Raw genomic sequence first — 18,170 nt, 5'->3', positions numbered from 1 at the left:
TACACTGATAAATTAGGGACGGCTAGTGCAGATAGCCCTCGTATAGCTTTACGCGAAATTCAAGAACAAACCTTAGAGTAAACATATAAAATGGGATTTGTCATTTAAAGCAATTGAAGTAATACTTTTGCTTTCCCAATTAATTGAAAATTTCAAAAATTACAGTCATTGCATATACCGGGTTAAAAGAATTTAGTTTGCTAAATCATAAATATTGATTTTATTAAAATATACTTATTATGTTAACTAGAACTGTTGTATTTCCTAAATCAGATCTGTTTTATTCACTGGATTAAGGCCACTATGTTAGCTAGAGCAGAATCTCATTTGTTTAATAAAATAGAATTTCTGTATTTAATAGGCCAGAGCCATTCCATTCAACAAATTTCAATCACTGATCTATCTAAATACAAGTCATTCTGTTCATAAAATTCGGATCACTGAGTTCGTTAGATTAGAACTGTTTTATTTACTAGAACCGAACGACTGGATTCACTGGACAATAACTATTCTCTTAATCATATTCCAAATACTTATCTCATTATATAAAACCATTCTGTTTACTAAATTACAATGACTGACGTCACTAGATTAGAACACTTTTGTTCACTGGCTCTGGTTGTTGTTTACCACTGACTTCACTTTATTCTATTTACCATATCTCAACCACTTATCTCACTAAATAACAACTATATTGTCCACTAAATCACAACTCTTTTGTTCTTTAAATCTGAACCATTCTGTTCACTAAATCCCCGCTTCTAACAACTACACTCAGTAGATCAGAACCATTTTGTGCGTTAGATCATAACCATTCTGTTCACCAGGTTTCAACCACTGATCTTACCAAATAAGAGACATTAGATCCGAACCACTAACCTTATTAGATCAGGAACAATTACGTTCGCTCTATAAAAATCATTAGGTTCATTATACCATTACCATTTTTTTCACTTGATCCCAACCTCTGACCTCCAAAGATCAGGTCAGTTATGTTCACTAAATCTGAATTATTCAATTCATTCGAGCAGAAGTACATTCTATACATATGAGTTGGTATTTTACCATTTCTGTTAATTGTTATTTTGTTCTTACTTACACACTTCCTTTTTTTGTTTAGTTAATCTTTCTTTTGAGTTTCTAATGTATAGCTTTGGCTCACAATTCCTTAAAGATAATTAAGTACTACTATTTTCACAATTAGACAAAGCGCCTGACACTAGGCGGCACTGAGTCTTTTGTCGCAATAGCTGTATACATTGCTGTATGCAAATTAATGTATCACTCTATGTGCAGATTTGGTCAGGTTTTGGCAATATAGCCATTAACCGTTTCTCGATGAAATGTAATATTGTCATATTGAAGCAAATATAAAAGAAAGTAAAATTGAAGAGTTAAATCCTCATGGATGTTTGTGTTTGAATTTCACGCAAAGCTACTCGAGGGCTATCTGCGCTAGCCGTCCCTAATTTAACAGTGTAAGACTAGAGGGAAGGCAGCTAGTCATTACCACCGACTGCCGACTCTTGGGCTACTCTTTTACCAACGAATAGTGGGATTGACCGTAACATCACAACGCCCTCACGGCTGAAAAGGCGATCATGTTTAGTGCGAATTCCCGTCGCACTAAATATGCTCGCCCTTTCAGTCGTGTGGGCGTTATAATGTGACGGTCAGTCCCACTATTCTCCTCTTGATGGTTTAAAAGTTAACCGCAGGCTTAGCTCCTTTGTTGTATATATAACACTATGTAACAGAAATTTTGTTTCTGGATAGAATGTGTTGTTTCTTAATTGCTTATGTAATAAAAGTACAGAAAATGGCCATAATTCCCTTTAAACTTTGCTTTTGTCACCTGGACAACGAAATTTAGAAATTAACCTATTTTCATTTACATAAGGTCTGAATAAAACAGCATATGAATCAAGATTTTCATGTATTTATACTAAAGTTAATCAAAAATGTTTAGAAATGAGTAGTTTTTCGAGATTTACGGCTAAATGTAAATCACTTTCACGTATCAGCCCCGAAATATAGTCTCTCATCATGTTTTCGTTATACGCTCCCAGTTTGAAGAGAAAAATAGGTCTTTTCCATTTATTTTAGGCATAAGCAATTGGGAAATAACACTTCCTGCCCAGGAAGAAGAAAAAGTAAAAATGTTGTTACATAGTGTAATCTTTGTACTGTTTTTAGTGTTGAACTTTTGTTATGGCTAATTCGTGATGTTGTCAACTATTATGCTGGAGGACTTCAACACTTACTATCCTTTATGGGGAGCTCACTAGAGAAAGCAGTTCTCAACTTTATTCAAGAGGCTGACCTTCAAGTCTTGATACTGGAACTGGCTCATATTTTTACTTCCGTAGAGTTTAGTAGCAGAAGCACTTGACAAGTGCTGACGGTCTAAGTAAGTGTTACTTTCCCTGTAACTCTTCTACTGTACCTAAAAGTTACTTCATTAAGTAGAACATTTTCTCACAAAATATTCAGTCTTACCACTTTAGTTTCTTACCCTATGTTTTTAATGCTGACTGTTATCTGGTTCTGTCCTTGTTGAGACTGCTCGCTGTGCTCAGTTCCCTTGGTAGGGTAGAAAGGTCGAGTTCTAGTTAAAGACGATTGTCCTATAGAACTGTTTACCGTGCCTTTACTCAAAATGCAGTGAAACTATATATAACGCATTAAATGCCAAAACACAAAGATTCATCTCAAATCGAAAAATATATATTGTTGGAGAATTTCTTGTTTATGTTTTAAAAGGTTTTTTCCTCTACCTCTTGTTTGGAAGAAGTTTCGAAAACTTTGTCGTGTTCGTCTAGTTTTGTTTTATGTCACTATTACAGTTGGTTAATGTGTACAGTTGCTACCTTGAGACTACGATAGATGCAGTGTCCTACTTTTCTTTCACAGACTCCGCTTCTTACTGAAATTGAACTTCTGGGATATTAATACGGATATAAAATTAGTGTGGATTTTACCAATAGTATTCGTATTGTTAAATCTCTGTGAAAACTGTAGTGCACGTTTTATATGTGTATCCCCATAATAAAAATGCAATTTAGTGTCTATGCAATTCTTTGGTTCTTTTGAAGCTTGTTTTACTTTTATTTCTTCACTAGATGGTCTAACTTACATTTGTCTTATTTAGTTGCTCTGAAGGTTGATAATTCTATGTTATTTTCTCTTAAAGTCACTTATCTTACTGATTACCTATAACATTCCCTGCTAGAAGATAAATGCTTTGTGCTTTTTATCGCACTTCATGATTTCATACACACCACGATTCTAGAATAAGAAAGCTTATATGAGTATGTAGAAAATAAACTGGATATTTCTTGATCTCACTTGTAAGTTATGGTTAAATATAATTTGTAATTATTGTATTGTCACGCTGATGTTTGTGATAAATTTAGCTTTCATTCCGATTTTTTTCCTAACTCCTTGTATCAAATTATATCGTGTTGTTAAATTAAAAGTTCTGAAGTTGTAAAGATTATACCACAAGTTTAGAGGTTCTTTGAAGTTTTAATGTGTCCTTTGTAAACAAAAAAACTCGTGCTTCGCATTTCATAAATGAGTTTATTTTCTTTTACTTGATAAAGTTCAAGTAAATACTGTTTTTTTAAGAATCTTGACATAAAAATCTCGATAATTCATATTGCACAATGATGATTTATTACAGATCTTTTGAACTATTAGCTGGCATATTTAATTATTTTAAAGATAAATATCCCTCCACTTTTGAAACATGTAAAATTCGCAATATTCTTAATGCTAATGATCAGGTTAAAACCTTCGTTTTATGATTATTGAAATACACTCTATGTTATACGCAATACTGATGAATAAAGTAGTTTTAAACTGTTACAACTTATTAAAAGGTTTCGTAAAACTATTAAATCCTGAGTACTATTTCACTTAAATTAATGCTTTAGTATATCTACCAGATTATATATACTTTATCCATAAAAGCTTTGCGGTTCCTTTCTAATCTGGTATTCAAGTATGTTTATATTCCAAGAAGGGTCGTTGTCTAATGAGTTATGGAAGATGGTGTAAAACCATCACTTCCAGTCATTAGTGGAAAGATTGATTAGCTGTCTTTACTACTAAAAATTGTATGTAAACTGTATTTGAAATGAGAATAACATTTGCCAAAAGTTTATAATAGATTTAGTTCTCAGGCGGTTTCAAAATGTATCTTACTAATTACTCTTAAACATTCAAAAAACATTTTCATGAACCAATAAGTTTTGTTCTAAACAATCATAATGCATCTTCGAAAGTTTTGATTTTCTCACAATTGTTCTATGCACAATTTGTTCAGCTCACACGTGATGTTGTAAATGGAAGTAAAATGGACAAACAATTTCATTTTACAAAAAAATATGACGTTTTAGTTTTACTGCCGCTTCGTTATAGATATCCCTGCCTTTGAGGTGTATAATTACTTGTGAAATGTTTGTATGTTCTGACTTTTTCACTGGTACTTACTTTATAATATATGTTTATTGTTTCATATTAAACGTTAATAATAATACAGTGGTACCTCGGTTCTCTAACTTAATCCGTTCTAGAAGGCTGTTCAAAAACCGAATCAATTTTTCCCATACGAAATACTGTAAATTAAATTAATCCGTTACAGACCTCCAAAAATTACGCATTATGAAGCATTTGAAGTAAAAATATTACTTATTTATATCTGTATAATAATACTTACATGCATAAAGTCAACCACAAAAAACTATAAACACAATAAAAAAATAAATGAAAATTTAACTGTACTTTACCTATGCTGAGGAGAGTTAATGGCGTCAGTGAAAGGTGATGAGAAACGTGGAGAGTAGGAGGGTTATTATTCTTTGGAAGGGGAGCCACCTTCCATAAAAACGCCAGGTAACTCTCCTTCTGGGGTTCTTTCTCTTTTCTGTCTCTTTGCACTGCTACAACCTGCTTGAGACTCACTGGACCTGTTTCTCACTAAAAACTTGTCTAATGAGGTTTGTTTCTGCCTGCATTTTAAAATGTTTCTGAAGTAAGACATGGCATTGTCATGTTTGCTACAGCTTTGTCAGGGTAAACATTTTCCACAAAACTTTGTAACTCTCCCCATTTTCTACACATTTCCTTGATTAGTAAACGAGGAATATCCTCCCTTCCCTCCTCCTCATCCGAAGACACTTCCTCAGTTGCCTTCTGTTGCTGCTCCTTCTGAAGGTCTTGGAGTTCTTCCGTGGTGAGCTCAATGTTGTGGTCTTCCACCAACTCTTCCACATCATCACCACTCACATTCAAGCCCATACACTTGCCTAGTGAGACAATATCCTCGACAACAGGCTCAGTCTTAAAGCCTTCAAAATTTCTCTCTGCTACTGAGTCTGGTCACAATTTCTTCCAGGCTGAGTTCATGGTCCTCAAAGACACTTCCCTCCAGGCTTTGTCTATTATCCTCAAGCAATGGAAGATATTAAAGCGATTTTTTCCAAAACTCTCTGAAGTTTAACTCTGTGTCAGAAGTCACTTCAAAGCACCTTTGAAACAGTGCTTTGGTGTAGAGTTTCTTAAAATTCGATATGACCTGCTAGTCCATGGGTTGAATAAGAGGAGTCGTGTTAGGGGGCAAGAGCTTCACCATAATGAAACTGTACTCCTCCACTAATCCGTCCTCCAAGTCTGATGGGTGAGCAGGTGCATTGTCCATCACAAGAAGGGCCTTGATTGACAACTGTTTTTCCGTAAGGTAATTCTTTACACTTGGGGCAAACACTTCATGGACCCACTCCATACAAAATTGCCTGGTTACCCATGTTTTACTATTAGCCCTCCACATGACATTTAGTTTACTTTTCAGGACATTATTTTTCTTAAAAACCCTCAGGTTCTCAGAAAGGTACACAAGTAAAGGTTTAAGTTTTAAGATCCCACTTGCATTACAGCATAACAATAGAGTTAGCCTGTCCTTCATTGGCTTGTGTCCTAGCAGTGACTTCTCCTCCTTGGTGATGTAGGTCCTCTTTGGAATTTTTTCAAAAATAGGCCTGTCTCATCACAGCTGAACACTTGTTGGGGAATAAAACCCCCAGCTTCTACATAGTCTTTAAATTCCCTAACAAATTTATTAGCAGCATCTTTGTTAGAACTGGCACCCTTCCCATGTCTCACCACACTATGTATGCCACTTCTCTTCCTAAATTTTTCAAACCACCCCCGACTAGTCTTAAAGGCATCATTTATATCAGCACTCGTTCCAGGGTGTTTTTCAGGAAGTCAGCATGTAACTGCTTTGCTTTCTCACAAATGATGGTCTCAGAAATGCTATCACCAGCTAACTGTTTTTCGTTTACCCAAATCAACAACAGTTTTTCTACCTCTTCCATTGTTTGTGATCTTTGTTTCGTAAGCACTGTCACTCCTTCTGCAACATCAGCTCTTTTGATGACCTCTTTATTTTTCAGTATGGTGCAGACTGTAGACTTCGCCGTACCAAACTGTTTAGTAAGGTTAGACATGCAAACACCACTCTCACACTTCGCTATGAGATCTTTTTTCACCTCTGTTGTGGCTCTAACAACTTTTCTTTTTGGTTTGCTGCTTTCATTATCCTTCTTTGACCCCATGGTGGCTTATTTAATCAGAATATTCAGAAAAAAAAAAAAAAGAAAAACGAGAACGTTCTCAGCAGATTTCAGCGGGGGTGTGGACTGAGCGACAGGTGCGGGTAAAAGTTTTGGGCAAGCTTGGCGTGAGCCAAAAATGGTCAAAGGGTCGTTCGGGTCATCAGTCGGGTTATTTTGGGGGTTCGGACCACGACAGCTTGATTCGAGAACCGAGTTTATGTTCAACAACCGAAACATTTTTTTCTCAAACAATATGTTCGAAAACCGAATTGTTCAAGAAGGGAGTCGTTCAAAAACCGAGGTACCACTGTAAATAGTTTTTTATTGTGAAGAGTTTTCTTTTGGAATTTTATTACAAATTTTATATTTTAGGGTAATACTACTGAAACTTCTAGTCAACGTGCTGTTACCTTGTATTAATGTATGTAATAATAAGGTTATACAATGGTGCCAATTAATTATAAAAAAATCCTTATTTAAAAGTTACCTTCACAGAAATCTTTCTTTCTTTCTTTTCATTTATAGTCCCAAACTGTATCTTTTTCAATGAGGGGGTTTCTATAGCAGCCAACTGTTAAACATAAAGAATGATCCCCCATTCACCTTGAATAATGTAATTCCAAGCTATTAAAATGCTTTGCTGTAACACTAAATTGCTTATACTTTTTCATACAAGTACATAAGTTGAATTCATTCACTTAGCACGTTTTTAAACGTTTAATGTTTACCGTGGGGAATCGAACGTCAAATATCAAAGTTGTAATTTACAGCTGCTCCACTAGAGGACACTACTAATAAAGTAATTATCGAATTATATTTAATACAAAAACTGGAAACAGATTCTTCTTATTTTACCTGTTGGCTTTAAGATATAATTTACCTCACACATAGAAATACCCCAAACCTTTTCTTAGTAAGCACAGCTCTGGAATCAAATTTGTTTTTCAATAAAACAATAAAACGGTATTCAGGCTGACAGTGCATTTGAAAATGCATACAAGATACATATTACGATGTGTTTCGCTAGAATAAACCCTACTGCATTTAAAACATCGACAAAGTAGCACTAATTTACGTCTACGCTGATTGAGATTACTTAACTTTCTCGCTTTGAAATTGTTTTTACAATATTCAAGTCTAGAATTCGAGTCCCCAATAGTGAACAGAGCGAAGATTACTTTACGTTAGCAGACCACTAACTCTTTGAAATCACTATTATTTTATTAAGCATAATTTAGGCTAAAAAACTTCGAAGTAATCGCATGTAGAAAGGTAAATGAAGTTTTCTTTATTTACGGACACGGCTTAATCTTGACATTATCTACCAATTTTAATGAATTCTTAGATATGTTTATTCAATTAAAAGGTTTTAACTGTTCCTTCTACGACGCCTTATTTTAGAAAATATATTATACAATATATTTTTTGTAACACTTATGCAAATGTTTATTCAATTTTATTATAAGAATTAAATCAATATAGTTTCACATCTAAAAGATTTTGAAACTTAAAGAAAAAGATATCCCAGATGTAGAAAAAAATATATTGTTGCTCTTCTTGTCTACATTTCTAGCACGACCTACACCTGTGTAACTTCATGTCTAGGTTTCCAATACATACTACATCCGTGCAACTTTAAGACTAGGTTTCTAGCATGATCCCCATCGGTAGAACTTTAAGCTAGATTTCTAGCACGACCTACATCCGTGTAACGTCATGTTTAGGTATCCAGCACGTACTAGATCCGTGCAGCTTCAAGTCTAGGTTTCTAGCAAGATCTCTATCTGTGCAACTTTAAAGCTAAGTTTCTAACATGGTCACCATCTTTGCAACTTTAAGCTAGGTTTTTAGCACGACCTACATCCCTGTAACGTCATGTTTAGGTTTCCAGCACGTACCACGTCCTTGCAGCATCAAGTCTAGGTTTTTAGCAAAATCTCCATCTGTGCAACTCTAAGACTAGGATTATAGCACAACCCCCATTTGTGCAGCTTTAAGACCAGGTTCAGAGCATGTCCTGTTACTGTACAACTTTTAAGCTACGTGTCTGTTAGGACTATTTTTATGTAATTTCAAGGCTATATTTCTAATATGACCTCTTAGTGAGTAACTTCAACATGGCTAAGCTTCCGCAAAATATAAACAAGGCAATCCTTAACCGAAGAACATTGAGATGTGTGTTACGTACTGTGCCTTTAGAAAATATTGTTTTGAATTTTGTGCAAAGCTACACGAGAGCTATCTGCGCTAGTCATCCCTAATTTAGCAGCGTAAGACTAGAGGGAAGGCACTGCCAACTCATAGGCTACTCTTTTACCTGAGCCCGGCATGGCCTAGCGCGTTAAGGCGTGCGCTTCGTAATCTGAGGCTCGCGGGTTCGCGCCCGAGTCGCGCCAAACATGCTCACCCTCCCAGCCGTGGGGGCGTTATAATGTAGGTCAATCCCACTATTCGTTGGTAAAAGAGTAGCCCAAGAGTTGGCGGTGGGTGGTGATGACTAGCTGCCTTCCCTCTAGTCTTACACTACTAAATTAGGAACGGCTAGCACAGATAGCCCTCGAGTAGCTTTGTGCGAAATTCCAAAAAAAAAACAAACTCTTTTACCAACAAATAGCGAAATTGGTAGTCCCTTTATTAAGCCTTCACGACTAGAAGAACGAGCATGTTTGGTGAGACAGGGATTCGAGCCCGCGACCCTCAGATTGTGATTCTATCGCCCTAACCACCTGGTCATGCCATTCACCTTCAGAAAGAGAAATACAAAATAAACTTCAATCGAATATTGCTGACTCTTCTTCAAAGATATCTTTGAAGTTTCGATACAGATGAATGGAAAAAATGAGAAGAAAACAACTGACAGGGAAATTCCATGTCGTGTCTAAGGTTGAAAGGACAAAAATGGTAAGAAAGATGGGCCTCCAAAGCGTCCACTGACAAGCATGTTTCGGGTTGTCAGCACGCTTATGTAAGTATTAAAGCTTCTGTACATAGATTTAAATCAAAACATAAAAATAAACTTGTTTAACTTATGTGTTTATATGAGATAGCATTGAGCATCTGATTTTTTTTATGAAAAGATGCTTTATTCGTCAGTAAAGTTCATTAATGCGCGAAGTGCTATATATAATTAGAATCTTCCGGAATATACATAATTTTTTTATGATTTCATCAGGATCTTCGAGGAATGTTCATATTTCGAAATGCTGTCATTATTTTATTTTTTACAAATCTTATGGGCTCGGCATGGCCAAGCGTGTTAAGGCGTGCGACTCGTAATCCGAGGGTCGCGGATTCGCATCCCCGTCGCGCCAAACATGCTCGCCCTTTCAGCCGTGGGGGCGTTATAATGTGACGGTCAATCCCACTATTCGTTGGTAAAAGAGTAGCCCAAGAGTTGGCGGCGGGTGATGATGACTAGCTGCCTTCCCTCTAGTCTTACATTACTAAATTAGGGACGGCTAGCACAGATAGCCCTCGAGTAGCTTTGTGCGAAATTCAAAAAACAAACAAACAAACAAATCTTATGTTTCTAATACTTAAATATAAAACTAATTTTCGTATGTATATGTGTGTGTATAGTGTGCTACTATCAACCACTGGTATTACTATCTCAAACTTCAGAAATATAATGATAAAAAAAGTAGTAAACAAGTTTTAATTGCTTTCCATGTAATGTCATTGTTAATAGATTCTTCTAACAGCAACACTGGAGCTGTTTAAAATATACTTTATCTTAGAGTTCTACGAAATCTCGAGCTTGCTAAAATTCAACTCTAACGTGTTACATATATAATGATCGAAGGGTCTACGGTTCACGATGTGACGCCTCTGAACACTTTCAGCTATGGTTAATCATAAAATATCAATCAGTTTGGTTCAATGATGGCATATTGTTGCTGGTTAGCTGCAGTCCCCCATATTAGTGGTTCAATATGGTACTTTTATAGTTTATTACATAGATATATATAAACCTAATCTTTAGCTTCTTGTATACATAACATCTACACACCTGTATGTATCTAAGATTTCCACATTTGCTCTCTCTCTAACTTAACTCAGTTTACCCAAGTTTCTTGAAAGATTATATTATTGTTAAGATAGCAAGAAAAGTGAGTTTACAGTTTGTAACTTCGTATATATATATATATATTACTATAGCACCACAGTTTTACAACATCATGTACTATTAAAGCTATGAAAAAGAGTGGAGGTTGAATTATTTTTTTAAATAACGGAGGGTGATGGTGATTAAAATTTATATTTTTTTATGTGTTTAGTGATAACTATCACGCCTACAACCTGCTATAAAACGTGAGTGTTAGTGATAATGGGGATTGTTAGGGTTCAAGAACCCAGACCCTAACAATTGTTTTTAATCTGTAACTTGATTTCTAGTTTTGCATCTGTTACACCTAGTAATCAGAATATTCTCGATGTTTTGGTGTGCCATAACCGCAACCATTTTTTATATTTTAAAGCGATACCATTTATACTTTGTGTAAATGGTCACATTTTACATTGTTTTGTTACACAAATCATGTATTTTTTGGCACGTACACCTATAATAACAATACTGTATTTTCCATAAACATATATAAATGTAAGTTATCTATCTTTTATTATTATAATTCCATACACGAAGTATCAAGTTTTCTTTGTTACGTGTGGTTTGTGTAACAAAAAGTTATAACACACGAAGTAGAACCAGTCTTAGAACTACGTTGTTCTCAAGACGAAACTTAACCAGTTCTGTTTCCGTTGTTCCTTCCTCTTTGTTCAATCTTTTCATAGATTTTTCTTTAAGTTCATCCAAACACAGAGCACTGGTTCAGTTACACGTACATTTCGATGAAAGAGGTAATGTTATTCAGATTTTTTGACAATGGTTCTACTTACATATTAAGTTATCCGTATATTTTGTGTAAATAAAGGTTTTCTGGCATTAGAATTCTATGTCTACCTAAGAAAAGATTATGTTATACATAAAACTCTTCAACATATTCACGCACTATTCACATCAATGCTATCCACATCTTTTAAAATTTTTACGACGTATTGAAAGATATTATCTAAAGAGCGACTTCGATTACATCACATAATATTTTGTTTCAGGAAAATAGAAGACAGTGAGATCCTTGGGTAATTAGATAGGCTGGAAGAGAAAAATAAAGGGTTCCTACGTATTTCATTTGGCTTATTTTGACTTTTGCGCAATACTAGAAGGCGGCTATTAGCAGTGAAATTAGACCTGTTTGTGTTGATACAACAGTTCAACCTACTGGAAATGGTTTAATGATGTCGAAAAGGTTTTCATGACAGTAAATGCCAAATTTTGGGCTACTTTTTTACCAATGGATTATCCGTCACAATACAACGCGCCCACGGTTGATTTGTTTGTTTGTTTTGAATTTCGCTCCAAGCTACAGTAGGGCTTTCTGCGCTAGCCGTCCTTAATTTACCATTTTAAGACTAGAGGAAAGGCAGCTAGTCATCACCATCTGTCACCAACTCTTGAACTACTATTTTACCAACGAATGATGGGATTGTCTGTCACGATTTAAGGAACAATTGTGTTTAGTGGGACAAGGATTCAAACCCGCAAAATTCAGATTGTCAATCAAACGCCCTAACCACCTGGCCTTGCCGGGTCTTATAACAAAATATAAATCATATTATTTATTGTTCTTTTGTTTCTATATTATAATGATAAAAGCTATCTGAATAAAAGTGTTTACAGCTTAAACTACACATATGCAGTGAAAGAAATTACTCCAAAAGAAATAACTTTCTTAAACATCAACTTATCACGTTATTGGCCCCACATATCAATGATAATGATATGGACTAGGATATGAAAAAATCATTTGACTACATGTTAAGTCAGATGTTTGCTATAAACACAGAAATGTCTTCATGTTACGATTAGTCTGCGTGACAACCAGTAAGAGTAAGTTTATTTTCAGCTTTCAAAGAAGCATGATAGTATAATGGCATTATGGTGATAGTATAATGGCATTATGGTGATAGTATAATGGCATTATGGTGATAGTATAATGGCATTATGGTGATAGTATAATGGCATTATGGTGATAGTATAATGGCATTATGGTGATAGTATAATGGCATTATGGTGATAGTATAATGGCATTATGGTGATAGTATAATGGCATTATGGTGATGTATTTCTATAGACATTTAACATCACAGCTTCTCATCTGCGGCAATCGAAAGAGAATGTGTCTTCACCAGGAAACAAAACAAAAACTGCCCACTAACCACTGATGGAAGAGTGTATTCCAGAATGACCAGTTCCGTCAGTGGTCAGATGGTTTTGGCTACCTCTCTCCAAGTCATTGCAAAAATGACCATAACTCGCTCTAGAAGTTTCATTTCAGATGCAAAGATAGAAAACAAGAGCAACATGGTTTACAACATGTTGTGCTTAGAGAACAGAGGGGGTAAAATGAATGGCTGAAAGTTTCGTGGTGTGATTGGTTGTGTTTATACTGAAGGGTGTCTGTTAAATGTGTGTGTTGATTCCTTTTATGAGGCAAAAGAACGCCTTGAGAACACCTGAATATTGCTACCTATACTGCATTTTCACCCGAGTATACGTTGTCTGTTACGAAAAAGTAATGCAACAATACACTATGCATTATTGTATGAAATTAATTTGAAAAACATTGTCAAGAAAATCACATGTATTAACCCGCTTAAAAAATCTTGGATAAACATGAACATCGCATTCGCCACCACACGTGAACCACTTGTAAACCACACTTGTCGATGAATCAGTTACAACCGAACAAGATACCTTCTGTTACTTAGTAAATTGCATGTCATGCCACAATGATTAGCATAATTAACATAATGTTGTCTACGTGTTTAAAACGCGAGATGCGTTTAATATGAAGTGTGTTTTGTTTATTTGTTTTTGGAATTTCGCACAAAGCTACTCGAGGGCTATCTGTGCTAGCCGTCCCTAATTTAGCAGTGTAAGACTAGAGGGAAGGCAGCTAGTCGTCACCACCCACCGCCAACTGTTGGGCTACTCTTTTACCAACGAATAGTGGGATTGACCGTCACATTATAGCGCCCCCACGGCTGAAAGGGCGAGCATGTTTGGCGCGATGGGGATGCGAACCCGCGACCCTCAGATTACGAGTCGCACGCCTTAACACGCTTGGCCATGCCGGGCCCATTTAATATGAAATAGAATATATCTAATTTGAGCGTTATATTCGACATAAAGTTTATTTTCTTACAATTTCTTTCTATGCTGATGTCATGAATGGCTAGTAGGACAAAACTTCTTCAATGCTCAGATATGTACTATCATGAAACTTATTTTTGTACATTTAACCATGAAAAATGTTTACTAAACAAACAAAATATCAAATCAATTTGTCTCTTTATTTTATCTTTGCCTTTCCTTGTGAATTTCATAATGAAGTGTTAATTTACTCGTTTCGTATTCTTAACTTGTAATATTCAGTATTTCCTGGATGTAGTGAAATTAGAAAAAGAACCTCCAGGTAGAAAAGCGCAGATACATTACTTGTACGTGAAAAAGTTTTAAATTTAAATTTTTTTAAAGAAGTTATTAATTGTTATCAAGAAATAACAAACGTGTTTCATTTTAGCATACAGCGTAACATCTTAGATTAAAATTTTAAATTAGTATTTCGGTTCCCGAAGACTTACTTATGTCTGACCTATTTATTTGCATTTGAAATTCGCTTAAAGCTACACCAGTGTTATCTGCGCTAGTTATCTCTAATTTAGCGATGAAAAACTAGAAGGAAGGTAGCTAGACATCACCACACACTATCCAACCCTTGGATTATTCTTTCATTAACGAATAGTGGTATTGACCGTTACATTACAACCACCTCAAGGCTAAAAGAGTGATCACTGTGGAAGTAACGGTGATTCGAACCCGAGACCCTCAAATTACGAATTGAGCACTCTAACCGCTAGGCACTTGTTTTTCATAAACACTATTCTATTTCTTAATATGACCTCACTATTTTCAAACATCTATAAAATTAGATAATTGGTGTAAAGTAGGTTGTGGCTTGTTTCGAATTTTGCCCAAAACTACACGAGGGTTATCTGCGCTAGTCGTCTCTACTTAAGCAGTGAAACACTAGAGAAAAGGTAAATACTCATTACCATTCACCGCCAACTCTTGGGCTACTCTTTTACTAACAGACAGTGGGACTGACTGTTAATTATGACGCACCCACGGCTGAAAGGGCGAGCATGTTCGTAGGTACGGGGGCTTCAGACTCGCAGCCTTCATATTTCGAGTCAAGCGCCCTAGACATCTCGCCATACCGTGCAAGGTACTAGCTTTGCAAGTTCATAAACATGCAATGCTGTAAGTTAAACAAACTTTAGTTTTAATAAATCATATGTCAAGTATTAGTGATGTTTGTTCATTTACTTACTATAAACTGAGAAATCTAGCATAAGGTGATTTCTGTATCAAGTCTAATTTGGGTTTTTTCTCAAATAATAAATTTAAATAAAATATTAAAATTAATTACATTAATATCTGTAACCAATCACAAAATACCATACCAAATATTCGAAACAAAATTTATATCATTAAATATTTTGAACGATTTCATTGTATTTAATAATACTGCGAAACATCGGCTACTAGTAGTAAACGTCGTGGTTGATTTATCATGTTTCTTCCAGATTATTATTACTTGTCTTAAATATCTTTCAGTATCATAATACCGTGAAACGACTATTAATTGTAAAGGCATAACAATACAGTGATAAGATACAAGTGTCGTATCGTGAAGTCGTGATACGGTTGTATCGATACATCGTCCGATTCGACATGATTTATGTTTCTTTACGAAATTTGACAAGCTTTCAGTGGACATTATAAGTCTTTTGTACATAAAAAAAAGAATTTCTAATAAACTATTTTTACTCAAAATTAATGATTTGATGAAGGATGATTAGTGTTAAGTAGTACATGTTGTCGTCCTTTCTATTATCAAAAACATTACATACAAAGTAACATAACAAATTAACTATAACAAAATGGATGAACAGGTATTAACTTTATTTTACTTTTCTTGCCAGCTGCCATTTAATTGATCAATCCTGATAATTTAAAAACTGTAATGTGTGAACTATTTAAATAAGACAATGTTAATAATATAGATAATAAAATACAGACAAGACCGACAGAGTTTGTATCAAACTGTTGTAAAACTTTTATATCTAAATATGTATTCTATCATGGTATCAATATCTAGATATGCATCGTATCGACTATGGTGAGATACACCTCCTTAATTAATAGTGTTAAACGTTTTGGACGGTTCATCGTATTCCTTTCTGATATTACACTGCACAACAATTTTTTTTAAAGTTTTGCTTCCTGAAAAGTTTTTGCTGATTGTGACAGGTATCTGGTGGATATGCACAAATATAGTTTTGGTTTTGCTTCATCACGTAGGAACTCTGAGAAAGAGACAGTTAACTGTTTACCGACAATAATGTATTTAATTTCGTTTATGTTTCTAATACGCTATTAAGTTCAACGTAATTAAAAGTGTTTTGCTCATGATTTTCGTTTGTATTCAATGTCCGGTGCATCACGTTGCAGTATCCAACAGTAGTCAGCAAGCATTGACGGATTCCAGTTACCCTGATATCGTTTTTCCATTGTAGCAATGTCCTGGTGAAAGTGAAGATTTCGATGAAACGATACGTGATGGGCAAATTTGGATGTGATTTTCGTTATCAGCAGCCAAAATCTATAAAGAACACTCAACAGTGTTCAAGAAGCAAAAACTTTGTTGTGAAGTGTTATTACCATTAACCTTAAATACATTTGAAACTCTTAGTGTACATAATACCATAAAATCATGAACTACTAGTATTAAATGTTATGGTTCATTTATGAAGTTTCGCTCTGAAGGCATTAAGTCTAAATAAAAAAATCGTAAAAAGCGATAAAGGTTTATAATTCTGAATGTTTTATTACTGTGGATATGTATCTTTCTACAATCCACAGGGTCTACAGCTCGGGAAATTCTTCTAATACGATTACACAGTATGAATGCCATACAATGATACACTATGTACAATGCTAGTGAACAAACAATGTTTATAAATATTTGTCCACAGTTGACACGTTAATCAACCTGAAAAAAGAAACACGACAGAAACTTTAGTTAAAAATGATTTATACGTATTTGAACATATATATATATAATAATACAAATGATGCTCGTTTACGTGTGGATACGGGAAGGTCACTGTGTAATTTTTACAAATACTTTATTCAGCGTTCCAAGACTTCTTAATAAACTGAATGTTTGTCATTTTCGGCGCTCCTCAATGGAGTTTATATGTATCTCTACCAGACCTTAATATTACTGAATGGGCCCTAAAATGGCACTTAAACGTATGGTGTGTCTATTATATTTATTTGTTTTCTATATTTCTGGAAGCTCCTAGCATTCCTTCTTTTCAATTAACGTAATTCAGGATGTTATGTTACATTGTACCTACTGTTTTGTTAACAATCTACTTATATTTCAGTTTCCTTGGAAATCATGTCGTGTTATATGTTTACAGAGTTTTGTGTATATATATATAGATAGACAGATAATACATTAATTAAAACCTCGGCTGTTTTAAGGGAGTAGAATCAAATTTGTTGAAAGAATGTGTAGCATATACGTTCATCATCATAATAGCCCTATATTACTATAACCTCACTATTACCGTTTTTTAAAAGTACTTGGTTCTAGATAGTTTTCCACTAGAAAATGCCTGTGATACTTTCCTCTAATCCTGCCATGACTTATGGGTTGAGCAGACATTATCTGGAGTTCTCATGTTGTTTACATGTAAAGTCTAAGATAATTTTAACATAATGACACTTACGTAAAATCTGAAAAACAAAGCAAACTTTAATACTGATTTCTGGAATTTTGTTACCTAGCAATATTTGCTAAGATTATACACCAGAACCATCCGTTAGGTGCATAGACGTATACAACTGTATAAGAAATAGAAACAGTTTTCTCTTTAAAACATCATATAAAGCTATCTAGCCGAAGTAGAAATGTAAATAAAGCCATCATTCTTTATCTTCAGTTATCTAGGACATACATAAACTTACCATCAATAATGACACATTTCCTGATTGCAAGGTTGTTGTTCTAATAAAGGTTTACAAGGAAAACCTCCACGTTTTGGTTCTCTTTTTATATGTCTAACTCTCTTCTGAAAGCCACCTGGGCCACAACTCACTGAACAGGAGGACCATTGACTCCAAGAGGTCATCTTGCAATCCACAGCTACAGAAGTGTATTGAAATATGGCACAAAATTTAATTACAGATAGTTTAACACAGAGTGATATTATCTAATAATTTTAGAAATAGTTACAATAATTATGAATTTTCATGAAAAAATGTTTAAAATATTGTATCGGTAACAATGTTAATAAGTGACAGCAAATCTACAGTTTTCATGAATGGGTCTTATTTCAACAAAGAGTTGTAGC

General features: G+C 34.8%; 1 protein-coding gene across 3 annotated transcripts in view; it reads right to left on the bottom strand.

Annotated features, from left to right (window-relative positions):
• The window catches only part of LOC143232493 (spondin-1-like), a 481,016-nt gene that overhangs the window by 381,223 nt on the left and 81,623 nt on the right, over nt 1-18,170 (bottom strand). For 2 of the 3 annotated variants that reach the window (XM_076468040.1, XM_076468041.1), the window contains 2 exons: nt 17,785-17,962; nt 16,608-16,798 (listed from right to left, as the gene is read on the bottom strand). In XM_076468040.1, the coding sequence (XP_076324155.1) occupies nt 17,787-17,962 (176 nt within the window). In that variant the 3' untranslated portion in view covers nt 16,608-16,798; nt 17,785-17,786. Of the gene's footprint in view, nt 1-16,607; nt 16,799-17,782; nt 17,963-18,170 lie in introns of those variants that run through there. The other variant, XM_076468039.1, reaches the window with a different exon arrangement.

The sequence above is a fragment of the Tachypleus tridentatus genome, chromosome 11, assembly GCF_004210375.1.
Source record: "Tachypleus tridentatus isolate NWPU-2018 chromosome 11, ASM421037v1, whole genome shotgun sequence".
Classification (NCBI taxonomy): domain Eukaryota; kingdom Metazoa; phylum Arthropoda; class Merostomata; order Xiphosura; family Limulidae; genus Tachypleus; species Tachypleus tridentatus.
This window is presented reverse-complemented; position numbering and strand designations above follow the sequence as displayed.